Genomic DNA, 11,708 nt, shown 5'->3' with positions numbered 1-11,708 from the left:
GCCCTGGAACAGATCCTATAGACGAGAGTAATTGAACATTTGGAATGGTGCCTAAGAGTTGAACACCAACCGGCAACTGTTATGAAGAAATTGACAGAAAACCCAGCGATGGGCCGCATAGCTTTTCTGCTTTAACATGAGCAGCAACCTTAATAAATAAATATGAGCAGGAAACTGGAAGCAGGCAACAAATCATCTCAAACCCACCATTGGTGATGGCAGCGCTAGAATCCAGCAAACTCATGAAACATATGGAGGCAGTTGAAAGGGTGAACCGCAAGCTTCGTACTTTTGCGAGCTACTAAAAAATGACACATTCTGCTACAAGTATGTTGTACAAAGTTTTAAGGATGAAGAGTTCTATATTCACAAACTTAACAGTCACAAACCCTAGCTCACATAACAAACATACTTGCCATTTTAATAGCAACCTAAAACTTGTCTATGCTGATCCCATCTCTGAGGACTTCGTATGCACCTCTGCTCCTGGTTTTCTTCACCCCAGTGGTAAAATGGACCTTCGATCCCTCAGTTGTGACACAAGTCACTTTTGCCCAAATCAGAACTTTGGTCTTCATTCCCTCGATATCTGCTAGTTTTCCGTTCTCTAGATACCCAGTCACACTGGTGAAAAAACGCAAGACAGAGGAGTCCCTGTAACCAACCTCACATACAGAAGGTATAAACACAGTGAGCTTCCGTGTCTCTTCATTGAACTCATAGTTGGTGGCATCCCGAGGGAAGAGGCCTATTGGCAAATCATACTCCTGCAGAAGATCAGGCAGGGATTTCTGCATCTTTCCTGGAATTATTCATTTTTCAGTGAGGCAAGTCATGCCATCAGTCATAGCAAACGAAAAAATGAGAATAAGAATAAAAATAAAAGTTTGTAGTGAGGACATGTCATGCACCATGCATATTGAATTTATCAAAAAAAAGACCTAATAAACAAAGAAAGAATTTTTATATTTAAATTCTTTCATTTTTTTGAAGTATTCATAAAAGGATAAGTCAGAAGAAAGGAGAAGAGGGGAAGTCGGCAGCAATATTATCATATATCCCCAGAGTAACAAGAGGAAAAACTCTTTCCTTGACAGTTACAGCAGATTTTGAGTATGCAATAGTCTAAGCCAAAAAATGTTGGAGCAGAAATCAAGTTAGCCAAGATTGGCCCTGTAGTTCTCTGATGTCAACTAAATCGAGTTTTCACTTTTCACTTGAGACAATCATCATTTCATCAATGACCTAACTCATGGTCATCATGCCGCAGTGGTTCTCATCGCAAAGCAATTGCAATGCCTAGCGGCTTGAATGATGCCACCTTCAGTCCCACCAGAACATGAAAGCAGCATCAGTTCAATGAAGAGTAAAGATTCTTGAAGGAAATTCCAAGACCACTACAGGTAGGCTATCACATATAGCGAATGCCTAATGGAAGCATCATGACCTGCATGAGGCAAAGATGCAGTGATATGAGCCTTGGACAGGGCAAAAAGTTCTAGATATTACTTGTTTGAGAAAGAAGAGTTGACTTAAACCTTTGGAAACAAGCTTGATTGTAGGTGAAAATAGCAACGGCAAATTTTTACAGACTCAAGATTGCACTCATGGATCGTCCAAAGTAATTAAATTTGTTAAAGGCACAAATTTGATTTGGTTATACACTTATATGTTGAAAAGAGGCATATATAAGATAGATGCCATTAAATTTGTTAAAGGAACCAAGTAAGTACAAACCCTATAATGCAAGTCATCTTCCCCAGAATAGATATTTTGGTTACATCCTTGGAAACTCAAGAAAGTGCAACAGATAGCAAAAACTTATAAAATGAATTTCAACCGACATTGGTAGGAATTCACATCAAAGAAAAAAAAGATAATGCAATAAGCACAAAGGGAAATCTGAAGCAAAGGCTCCTGCTCTAAAACCAGTCATTATGAGGATTTTTTTTTACTTACACTGAAGAGAATGAACTGCTTAACATGCAAAAACGTTAAGACTGCAAATGTAAATGAGGACAACAAATTGAAATGTCAAATGGTGAAGAAGGATACTACACCTTTGAGTTTATTGACCAACCACTTTGCTCCTCCTTCAATGCTGCTAGAAAGTGACTGATTTCATCATTTTCAAAAGCTTATGTCAATACAAGAGAAAAGTCATATGGACACTTCAAAACTGTATTAAAAGAGAAAGCATTGGTCCAGATATGAACATAATATGAAAACATTTTGACTTGTGCATCATTCAGAAATCATGACCTCTTATTGAGGAAAATAAATAACTCTAATGATCAAGTATGTAAGCAGCAATTGCATCTCTAATACTCTTGGAAGTGTAGGACAAAAGAAACCTTTGTAACGCAAGTATTTGAGAATTGTAACCAGCGGATATAATAAGTGTACTAGCAGTCTAGCTGGCAATAGATATTAACCACAGTGGACTCCAGCCATTAATAACACAGATTCTCCTTTTAGCTCAGGAGACAAATTTGATATCATTTGACAGTATATTTGACTTATATTAATCACAGACATGGGCAACAACAGCCAAGGACCATGGAAGTGAGGTGGTTCTGAAGTAATTATCTACAAGCTTACAAGGTGCTCGAGTCAAGACACATTAAAAATAGTTGACTTCCAAACTTGTTCAGACTAGTATTATCTGCTGCATCCAATTCTTTGAATCCAACTATTGTCATTTAGTCTACCCAAAGAAATCAGCTGGCAACCATGAACAGTGTTTTATCATTCTAAAGTCAATTTTCTAGTTGGTAACCGAAGATATAAGTTGTTCTATAAGGAAATTCTCGAGCAACTCACAACTTTGCCTCATAAGCCTTCCCTCTTTATCTGAAAAATGAATCAATACGTAACCAAAAATTCTTTACAAGATCGAGCGAAAATTGACAAATCGATGCGAACAATTCACAGATTACTCCTCAAGGCCTTTCTTTTCTTTTATTTTATTTTTATCACATGTGCCTCGTATTCCCTTTTCATTTTTTTCAATTTTTTTTAGGTGCATTTGGTTCATGACTAGAATCGGAATCGGAATGGCTATATCCCTTGATGCATTTAGTTTGTGACCGGAATTGGAATCGAAATTGGAATGGGATTTGAATATTAGGGGAGAGTAAGAATTGGATTTTGGGAGATTGAGGCATTCACATTTCTTCTTGCAATTAGAATGAAAATGGGACTACCTCCAACCAAACAGCTGGAATGAGAGATCATTCCCATTCCTATTCTAGAGTTCAACTCCCCCCAACCAAACATGTCCTAAATGTCTAATCCTAATCTTATCACTTAACTTTCATGTCCTTGATATTTATTGTAACAGTGCATAGTGTCAATCCAACATCTACGCACAAAGATCTTCAAAGAGTATCCCTCAACTAAAGTTCCCAGGAATTCACAGCACCTACATGTTCATGAAAGATTTAGATGTCCTGAAAGATATATAGCACTCTTGTCAGCCACAGGAGCTACTGTAATCTCTCCCCAGCATCTCTGTTAATGATGCAGATCATACGAATACCAACTTTTCATATGCCAAGGAAGATGAAATAATTGTCTTGCAATAGGCATGCATATTTGACATGGTATCAGACAGGGGTTCATCCAAATTCTGTGCAACTATGTTCCAAATTTTTTTGAAAAAAATTATTACTGGGTACTACTTATGGCTTTTAAACAAAGTCAGGTGACAAGATTTAATAAGAGAAATAGCATTCTGATTTTTTTGAGTCATGTTCATTGATAAACACTTCTCTTTGATTCTTATAACATTAGCTCTTACCCTTCCCTCTTGCTCATAAACTCCCAAACTAGTGACATCAGTAGGTTTTTAGAAAATGTATCTGCTCATATCTTGCCGCTTTCAATCTTGACATACCAGATCATTATTCTTTCAATACAAAATTAACAAGTGAGAAGCCTCTTTTGGTTTAGCGACAAACTCTTCTGATGCCTTTTTCCTATGATCCTGTCAGTACTTGTTGGACATATGCCAAGTACCACAAATTACTCACAATTTCCAATGAGTGGAGAGAGGGTTAATATGGCAAAAAAATATACCTGTCATTAAAACCACTAAGGATAGCCAGCATGTTATCTTTCTTTATCTTCTCTCCAGAAAAAGAAAAAAACTCTTTATCATCTCCAACTTATCTAAAAGTATGAGAACTTAAATCCATCTGAAAATGAATGTGTTCCTGTCCTCTTAACTTAGAAATCAACCCTATGGATATCTTTTGTCCAAAACCAGTCTTCACAGGAGACGCTAAAACACTAAAATCACAATTAACTCCTCAAAAATTTTATTTGAGCATCATACTTGCTTCAGTAATCCTTCTTGCACCAATACGTTATCTAATTGTCCATAACAATCAGTTATCAGAAAACAACATTCTTGTGGAAGAACTTTCTACTTTAATTTCCCACACCACGACAGACATAATTAACCAAATCTCTCATATAAATTGAAGATCCTGAAGGGCAAAACTCTGTTCTGAACTCATTTATTCGACATATAGCATTAAATCTAGATCATGTTTGGACTGGACAAAATTCTCAATAACCCATTAGTTCATGATGAATAGTTCCAAGTAAAGACAAAAAGACAGGATCTTTATACAGGTTAGAGTGTTAGACTACAAGATCACCAACAATAATAAGTTCTGCTTTGAGATTAAACATCTGCATACAACTAATTCGCAATTTAAACCCCAAAACCCAATATTCTATTCAAATCAAAGCTTCCCTTTTCTCCGATAATTGATTCAAATTATTAGCCAGATCGAGTGCGAGAGAACAACAAATCAAAGCGATGAAAAAGGACAATTGCATGGAACCGAATTCTACTGCGGATAGATGGAGGAGAGTGGGCAGCTTACGTTGATGTCATCACCAACGGAGGAGATCTCCTTGCTGGCTCTCTTGTTCAACCAGTAGCCCCCCACCTTGTTCAGTATCTCATCCATCTCCCTCTCTCTCCCCCCTTCCTGTGGAGCCAAAATCTCAAAGTTCTAAACCCCCCCTCTCTTTCTCTGCTGCGGCAAGAAGAAAAACTACGAGGGAGCGAGAGGGCGGTAGGCTCGTGGATTTTTCTGGGACGCGATCAAAGTAGGATTTTTCTTCCACTAAGAAAGTCTTTGATTGGATTAGACCGTTCGGAGGGTCGTCAGATAATGGAAAGGTCGCCCATCGCAATTTTATACATTCAGAAGCTGATAGTGCCCAAGAATAGATTGCCTCATACGCAGCCATCTTTGAAATCCTACCAAAAAAAAGAGGCCACGTGTTATATTTATAGAAGGGCAATGTAATGTGGCCGCCATACCAAAAATAAAAAAAGTCAATAATATACTTCGCCTCGGCTATTTATAATAAATCAGTTTCTTAGAGTTCTCATCCATTTAACCCATGTTAACACAAGAAATAGTTAGGTCAATCCAAATAATTATAATCTAGTCCATTTAGATTTCAATTATTTAAAACCTACATAAAAAATTAAATCTCATTTAACCCGTATAAAATTTATTTAATATTTTAAAATTTAATATAATTTATCTATTAAATATATTATATGGATGGTCATATATTTAGTAAAGAGATCAGATTCAACATTAAATTTTTGATAAATGAGTAGAATTTAAGTTTGCCTCTACATCCAAAAAAAAGCCAAAGAACAATAAGTTATGGAGTGCTTTAGGTAACTCTTTCTCTCTAAACCATAAGGCTTCTCTGAAGTGATCGATATAAGGTCACTCAATCCACAACCCCATTTGCCTTTCTATAAATATACTTGTCTGGAAAGCCACGCCGCCACTAATCATGGTCCGAATATTTCGAAGCAAAAGGTGGCACCCACCCACGCCGCCAGTGGATCTAATTGATCACCGTAGTTGAATCATCCTTAAACATGACTATTCTAGTCTGCAACGCGCTAAGTATAATTCAAACCGGCCTATGCCACTCACAGCTCAGCCTCTAAGATCGAGATGTCGAAAACTTGACACCTACTAATAATAATTATTTTGGAGATTGGGCCTATAGCCTCCATCTCTACCATCCTAGGTATTCAAGAAAAGAAAGAAAGAAAGAACACATGTGATGCTGAACATTTGGCGGCCTTCCGATTCTGTTTAGAGCGCCGTGATTGACGAGGATGTTGGACGGTCTCGATTCAACCGATCTAGCGCTCTGATATCGATTATCGCCTCAAGTCTCAATATTAAGGCGCAATGGTAAAAATGTCCAACCCTTGGGGCCCTCATAATGGCCCTCGGCTCGAATAGAAATCCTAGGCGCCGTGGCGGTCTCTTTCCCTCGCTCCATCTCGGCTTCTCGCCCTTCCCCGCAAGGTACTCCCTTCTCCCCACAAGCTAGGGTTCTCCTTGCTTTCATTTTCTTTTCCGGGTCCACGCCTCGTACGAGTCGATTTCAATCCCTCTGTTGCTGGATTTTCGGTTGTCTCAAAGTTTTGTCTCCATTAGCATCGCTTGTGAGCTTTTTCTGAATACTGTCATTGTAAAAAATTGATGTTTTTTGTTTCCGTTTCTAGTTCTTGTGTCATTTGATCGAATCCTGGTTTCGTTATGGATTTCATTGCCGTAGACTGAGCAGGAAGAAATTAAAAAAGTTTTATTAATGTGGTGTATGCTTAGGTGTGGATCGAACTGAACATTTTATCAGAAAATCCAGTTTTATCACACCATCAGTCTACGGATTTGCTGATGCTCTTAGAATCAAACTAATATTTCGGATATAACTATGATCGCATTTAAGATGTAAAGATTTTTTTTCTTATGAAATTTCAGTTGTATATGTCTTTATATCCGTTTTACAAAATGCATTCCATATGGTTTTTAATTGGAAAGATTCAGCATATATTAGTTATTCTATATCATCTTGTACTCTTTTTACATTGATATATCTCTAGCTCTATATTCATGCGTCGTATTGGCATGGTTAGGCTACGAATATACTGGTTATGTTTGTAAAAAAATCATGCTGATGGTATCATTCCTTTGCCCCAGATATATGGTCTTGATATGTTGGATTTGTTTTAAACTTTCTTGTGGATGTAAATTGACCTATTAAAATCATCTTCGAGGGCATTCTTCGTTACTGTTGGACTATAGAGTACATAATTTGCATTATTTACAGGAGATGGCATGTCTATTGATTGCATATTTGCATAGATGATTGGCAAGATATTCTTATTAAGCAGTGTTAGACACAATTTTTTTGAAAGGTTGAAAAGCTGTTTAAGGAGGATGGCTTTTGATAGTATTAGTTGTTTTAATTCTTGATTTAGTATTTCTGCTATTCCCTTTTGTAGGTTTACGTTGTGGGCCTGATCAAAATGTTTACTGCACGGAAGAAAATTCAGAAGGACAAGGGCCTTGAGCCATCAGAGTTTGAGGAGAGTGTTGCTCAGGTTAGTCATGCACGAATTTAAATGTTTTAAGCTTCTGCCCATAGATTCTAAAAATTTGTTGTTTTATTGCAGGCATTATGTTATTTGGAGAACAGTAACCAGGAGTTGAAGAGTGACCTGAAAGACCTTTACATCAATTCGGCAGTGTAAGCGTGGTTTATTTGTACTTGTGTGAATGCTTTGTACAACTACTTAGAGATGTTGTTTGTAATTGTATTGGGTCACTTGATGCAGTCAAATGGATGTAGCTGGCAACCGGAAAGCTGTTGTTATACATATACCCTACAGACTTCGGAAAGCCTATAGGAAGATTCATGTGAGGCTTGTAAGAGAGTTGGAGAAGAAGTTCAGTGGCAAAGTGAGGCTTCCTTTTTCTAACTTGTAATGCTTCTTGACATTTGAAATCAAGTTGACTGTTGTTGCAAGGAAAGAAACAAGAGACTTAAACATGTTTGATGAACCACAAGTGTTTCTCTGTTTGTATCTATATTTGTTTCTTAGATCATTTTTTCTTGTATGCTTGATGCTAATGTACACTAAGTCTAAACGGTTTTCATGTGTCTCACAACATTTTTCATTATTAGATTTTTCTTCAACTTCATCAATAGAGGGTCAACCTGGTATATTTGGTTTTACTAATAGAATAATACTTAAAATGGTTTTGATAATTATTCAAAACATTGCTTTCTCTGTGAATATGAGTGGAATGGAGAGAATGGAATAATCAGGCATCACAGCAATGTCTGATGTTACATCTGCCTAAGCGTCTCAGTTGTATGCTTGCTGTGGAACAACTTCACTTTTCTGAAGTCTTATAGTTTTTTAAGGATTTCACTTCCTTGCACAGGATCTGTTGAAATATTTTATGGATTTCACTTCTTTGTAACAGACTGTTGAAACAGCAAAACTCCTTGCATTTTTGCTGCTAAAGTATGTATGCTACCCCATGAGTGTTCATGATACATGGAATTGCAGATTGCAGGGAGTTCCCCAAAGCTGAAAACTCTTTCTGGAAAATATTAACTTGCTTGGCTCTATGGTTACATGAGCCAACTTTGGCCCGAAGCATATCTGAATTTTGTATTTTCTCCATAATTTCAATTGTAATATTTTCTTTCAGTAATTAAAAGAAAATAAGTAAAATTTGTAAAGTCACCTTAGGTGATGGAAAACATTGTGCTTTGGTTATGACTAAGTATGATGCTGCAATTTGATTGCATAGGTAAGTGATCAAGATAATTTTTCTTTCTCAGCTCTCTATCTTCAATTTCTGCATATTTCAGATTCCTATAAGGCCTTCAAATAGAATAGTTTCATAGGCTTCTCATATGTTTGTTGTTGTTGTTGTTGTTAATATTTGTTTTTTATTTTATAAACTCAAAACTGAGTTTTTGTCATGTTACTGACTCTGATTTCTCTTGTAGGATGTGATTCTTATTGCAACACGAAGGATATTGAGGCCACCCAAGCAAGGTTCAGCTGTTGTGCGCCCTCGCAGCCGCACCCTCACTGCTGTTCATGATGCCACCTTGGAAGATGTTGTGTACCCAGCAGAAATTGTTGGGAGGCGTGTAAGATATCATTTGGATGGATCCAAGATCATCAAGGTTCTCTGGCTGATGTTTCTCTAGTTCTCTTATTAGATATTCTAGTTGCAGCTTATTGAGTCTGTTTCTTCTGGTGGAGATAATGTTTCTTAAAATGAATATGAGAGTCCAAAAGGTTTATATCTTTTATATAAGCGGGACAATGATTCTTTCCTTTTTAGATGCTGGGGCAATCTACTTTAGGGGAGCAAATTGATAAACTGTTTCTTTGGTTTGGTCCTTGCCAATGGCGGATGCGCCTGTTAATATTAATAATTATAATCTGCCTATTAATAATCAATAATTATAATCTGCCTATTAATAATTAATAATTATAATCTTGATAAGATTCGTTCGGCACCCCTTGATAAAGAAAGCATCAGAAAAAATCTAAAGATGTTTTCTGCATCATTGACCGGATGAGCTTACCAGGCGAAAATATATTTTGATTAGGAGGTTCTTATTTTCTAATGCTACCTCATTATTTGTCTATAAAAATAATTAATTTTCTATCTTCTCTTTTGGTCTATCTCTGTTCTTTTCAAGATCATGTACAATGTAAACGATCATGTGTGATGCTTGATTTCTGCAGTTTGACAACTTTATTGCAGCTACTTCTGTGCAAAACTGAAAACAGGTGCTTTCTTGTGACAGATTTTTCTGGACCCAAAGGAACGCAACAACACCGAATATAAGCTGGAAACATTCACTGGAGTCTACCGCAAGCTTTGTGGGAAAGATGTGGTGTTCGAATATCCAGCGACCGAGAGTGCATGAAGGTGCTACTATGGGTTGTCTAGTGAGAGTGCCTAGATCTTTAAACTTCTTAGTTGAGAGGCATTTGCCTTGGTTATTTTTTTATCATGGGGAATTAAAAGGTTTTGATGCCTTGATATTTATATAATTTCAATATTTTGTCTTTACTGCCATCTCATATAAGGGTTTTTAAGCCTTAAAAATTATTATGCATTCCACTTATATCTGAAAAGGACCTGTAGACGTTCTAGTTTCATTCGGGGCATTTGGTAGATGGGTGCTATCCTCGTGGAGAACCCAGTTGAATGGGTTCCTGTGCTATACTGGGTTATAGGAAGCACGTATAAACAAAAAGTTCTTGTGTTGCAGGAAGCTTCCCATCTCACAGCATTTTACCGAGACTCGTTTTCATTCCTTGGTCGCCATCCTAGCTAAAAGGTGAACTTCAAAGAAGGAAAATCTCACATTCGTCCCTCTTCTTCTCTCTCCCTCTTATGTTTTTTTTGAAAACAAACTCCGGCAGCACGACTATTAACCAGAGTTTTATTTTTTCAGGCATAAAGGACGTGAAAATCAAGTCATTTTGAAGGCCTGCAAATTTGTAAACGGATTGGTTTGCTTATATGAACACTTGGGAGGCCTCGAAGAAGTTCAATAATTCAGCACATTGCAGAATATCTGAGACTGCATCCATTAAATAACCGTCCAAGAGTCTTCTTCAAGCTAGATTTTTGTAAATTTTAGTTGTTGAGTAAGCACTAATATTCCTTCCTAGGTTGCTCGAACTTCTGCTTGGGATACAGAATTTGACGAGAATTTCCCAGTACTAGCATAAATAACAGAGCCAGTGAAGTCCCTAACAAATGTAACCTGCCCTGCATTACCTTCCCTCAATGATGATCGGGGCTTGTTTTTTTTTTTTTTTTTTGGAATTGCCTATCATTTCGTGCCATCCATATAGACAATGCGGTGTAAGCAACAATAGATTTGTTTAGTAAATTTGAATTAAATACTGACGACCAATCCAGCAGCATTTGCAAAGATGATAACTCAGGAATTGAAGGACAATGTTGATGAATTACTGACCAAACAATGTTGTGTATTCTCTATTGCCCCATTGCAAAGATCACTTCTTGGATCCAAATGATGAAGAAAAAAACCTTAGATTCCAACATTTGTTTGGTAGGTAATCTTCTCCCTGTCCGCTTTCCAAAAGAAAAGACAAACTCTAGGGGCTGTAGCCATTTCCCAAATCCGTCTAAAAACACCATCGTTTCTATCTTCCGGTACATTTTGGACAAGTGGGCTATTGGAGTGGCGCTCATCCCAATGATCGGGTCTGAGTCGCGCGCTTAAGCGTTATCCATTTTTGGAGCTAGTTCATTCAGTAGGTGAGTTGTTACACATTCTTTAGGAGATTTCAACTTTTATGACCACCATCGTACTATCTTAATCTACCAACACTCTTTGTGGAGCTTGGGTTAGTGCTCAATTGAGCACCATAATCCAGTTTCCATTCTGCTTACCAAAAATGACCTACTTAGAGCTTTCGATTCCGCATCCATATCTTTCACTTTTAAATGATCATCTTGCATTCCTTTTTTTTTTTTTGGTAAGTTGACCTCTCACTACATTCAGCCGTGAGAAGCCCAGAACAGTCACAATACAAAACACGATCTAACGCCAACGGCACAATATCAGAAATACCCCAAAAAATACTTCCAAAGTAGTGGGCTGTAAAGGAGGCGACCCAGTCCGTTGCACTGTTCATCTTCCGAAACACATACGAAGCCCGAAATGAACTCTTCCACGAGGCACCAAATATCTCGAAGTAGTGGGTGCAACTCAGACCTGGCTAGGAGGTAGGTAGAATGCCCTATACCATCTTCCACATGAACAAAGCACACGTGGATAGACAC

At 37.4% G+C, this 11,708-nt stretch overlaps 2 protein-coding genes across 3 annotated transcripts; one reads left to right on the top strand and one right to left on the bottom strand.

Annotated features, from left to right (window-relative positions):
* Positions 1-261: 261 nt before the first annotated feature.
* LOC103720211 (uncharacterized protein At5g01610-like) lies at positions 262-5,192 on the bottom strand. Its single transcript, XM_008809814.4, has 3 exons — positions 4,899-5,192; positions 2,061-2,115; positions 262-802 (listed from the first exon to the last, which is right to left on the bottom strand). Exons 1-3 carry the CDS (start codon positions 4,983-4,985, stop codon positions 432-434), a joined length of 513 nt encoding a protein of 170 aa, XP_008808036.1. The 5' UTR covers positions 4,986-5,192; the 3' UTR covers positions 262-431.
* A 1,067-nt stretch (positions 5,193-6,259) lies between these two features.
* On the top strand, positions 6,260-10,747 carry LOC103720212 (40S ribosomal protein S7-like). 2 transcript variants are annotated; one of them, XR_606107.4, is made up of 8 exons: positions 6,260-6,368; positions 7,349-7,447; positions 7,520-7,593; positions 7,682-7,805; positions 8,872-9,054; positions 9,688-9,812; positions 10,159-10,227; positions 10,345-10,747. XR_606107.4 is itself a non-coding variant. In XM_008809815.4 (6 exons), the coding sequence occupies exons 2-6, from the start codon at positions 7,373-7,375 to the stop codon at positions 9,808-9,810; spliced, it is 579 nt and encodes a 192-aa protein (XP_008808037.1). In that variant the 5' UTR covers positions 6,260-6,368; positions 7,349-7,372; the 3' UTR covers positions 9,811-9,995. The 2 variants fall into 2 exon arrangements, 1 of the variants encoding a protein (XP_008808037.1); XM_008809815.4 differs by lacking the exons at positions 10,159-10,227; positions 10,345-10,747 and having other exon boundaries at positions 9,688-9,995.
* Positions 10,748-11,708: the final 961 nt, after the last annotated feature.

Source organism: Phoenix dactylifera, chromosome 13 (assembly GCF_009389715.1).
Source record: "Phoenix dactylifera cultivar Barhee BC4 chromosome 13, palm_55x_up_171113_PBpolish2nd_filt_p, whole genome shotgun sequence".
Lineage (NCBI taxonomy): Eukaryota > Viridiplantae > Streptophyta > Magnoliopsida > Arecales > Arecaceae > Phoenix > Phoenix dactylifera.
This window is presented reverse-complemented; position numbering and strand designations above follow the sequence as displayed.

Bases quoted from the DNA above. Each gene is read 5' to 3' on its own strand.
- LOC103720211 (XM_008809814.4), bottom strand. From the start codon at position 4,985: ATGGATGAGATACTGAACAAGGTGGGGGGCTACTGGTTGAACAAGAGA. The intron at 2,116-4,898 runs GTAAGCTGCCCA...TGATGAAATCAG, and splicing joins CCGTTGGTGATGACATCAAC to TCACTTTCTAGCAGCATTGA. The intron at 803-2,060 runs GTGTAGTATCCT...GAATAATTCCAG, and splicing joins GTTGGTCAATAAACTCAAAG to GAAAGATGCAGAAATCCCTG.
- LOC103720212 (XM_008809815.4), top strand. From the start codon at position 7,373: ATGTTTACTGCACGGAAGAAAATTCAGAAGGACAAGGGCCTTGAGCCA. The intron at 7,448-7,519 runs GTTAGTCATGCA...GTTTTATTGCAG, and splicing joins TTGAGGAGAGTGTTGCTCAG to GCATTATGTTATTTGGAGAA. The intron at 9,055-9,687 runs GTTCTCTGGCTG...TTCTTGTGACAG, and splicing joins ATGGATCCAAGATCATCAAG to ATTTTTCTGGACCCAAAGGA.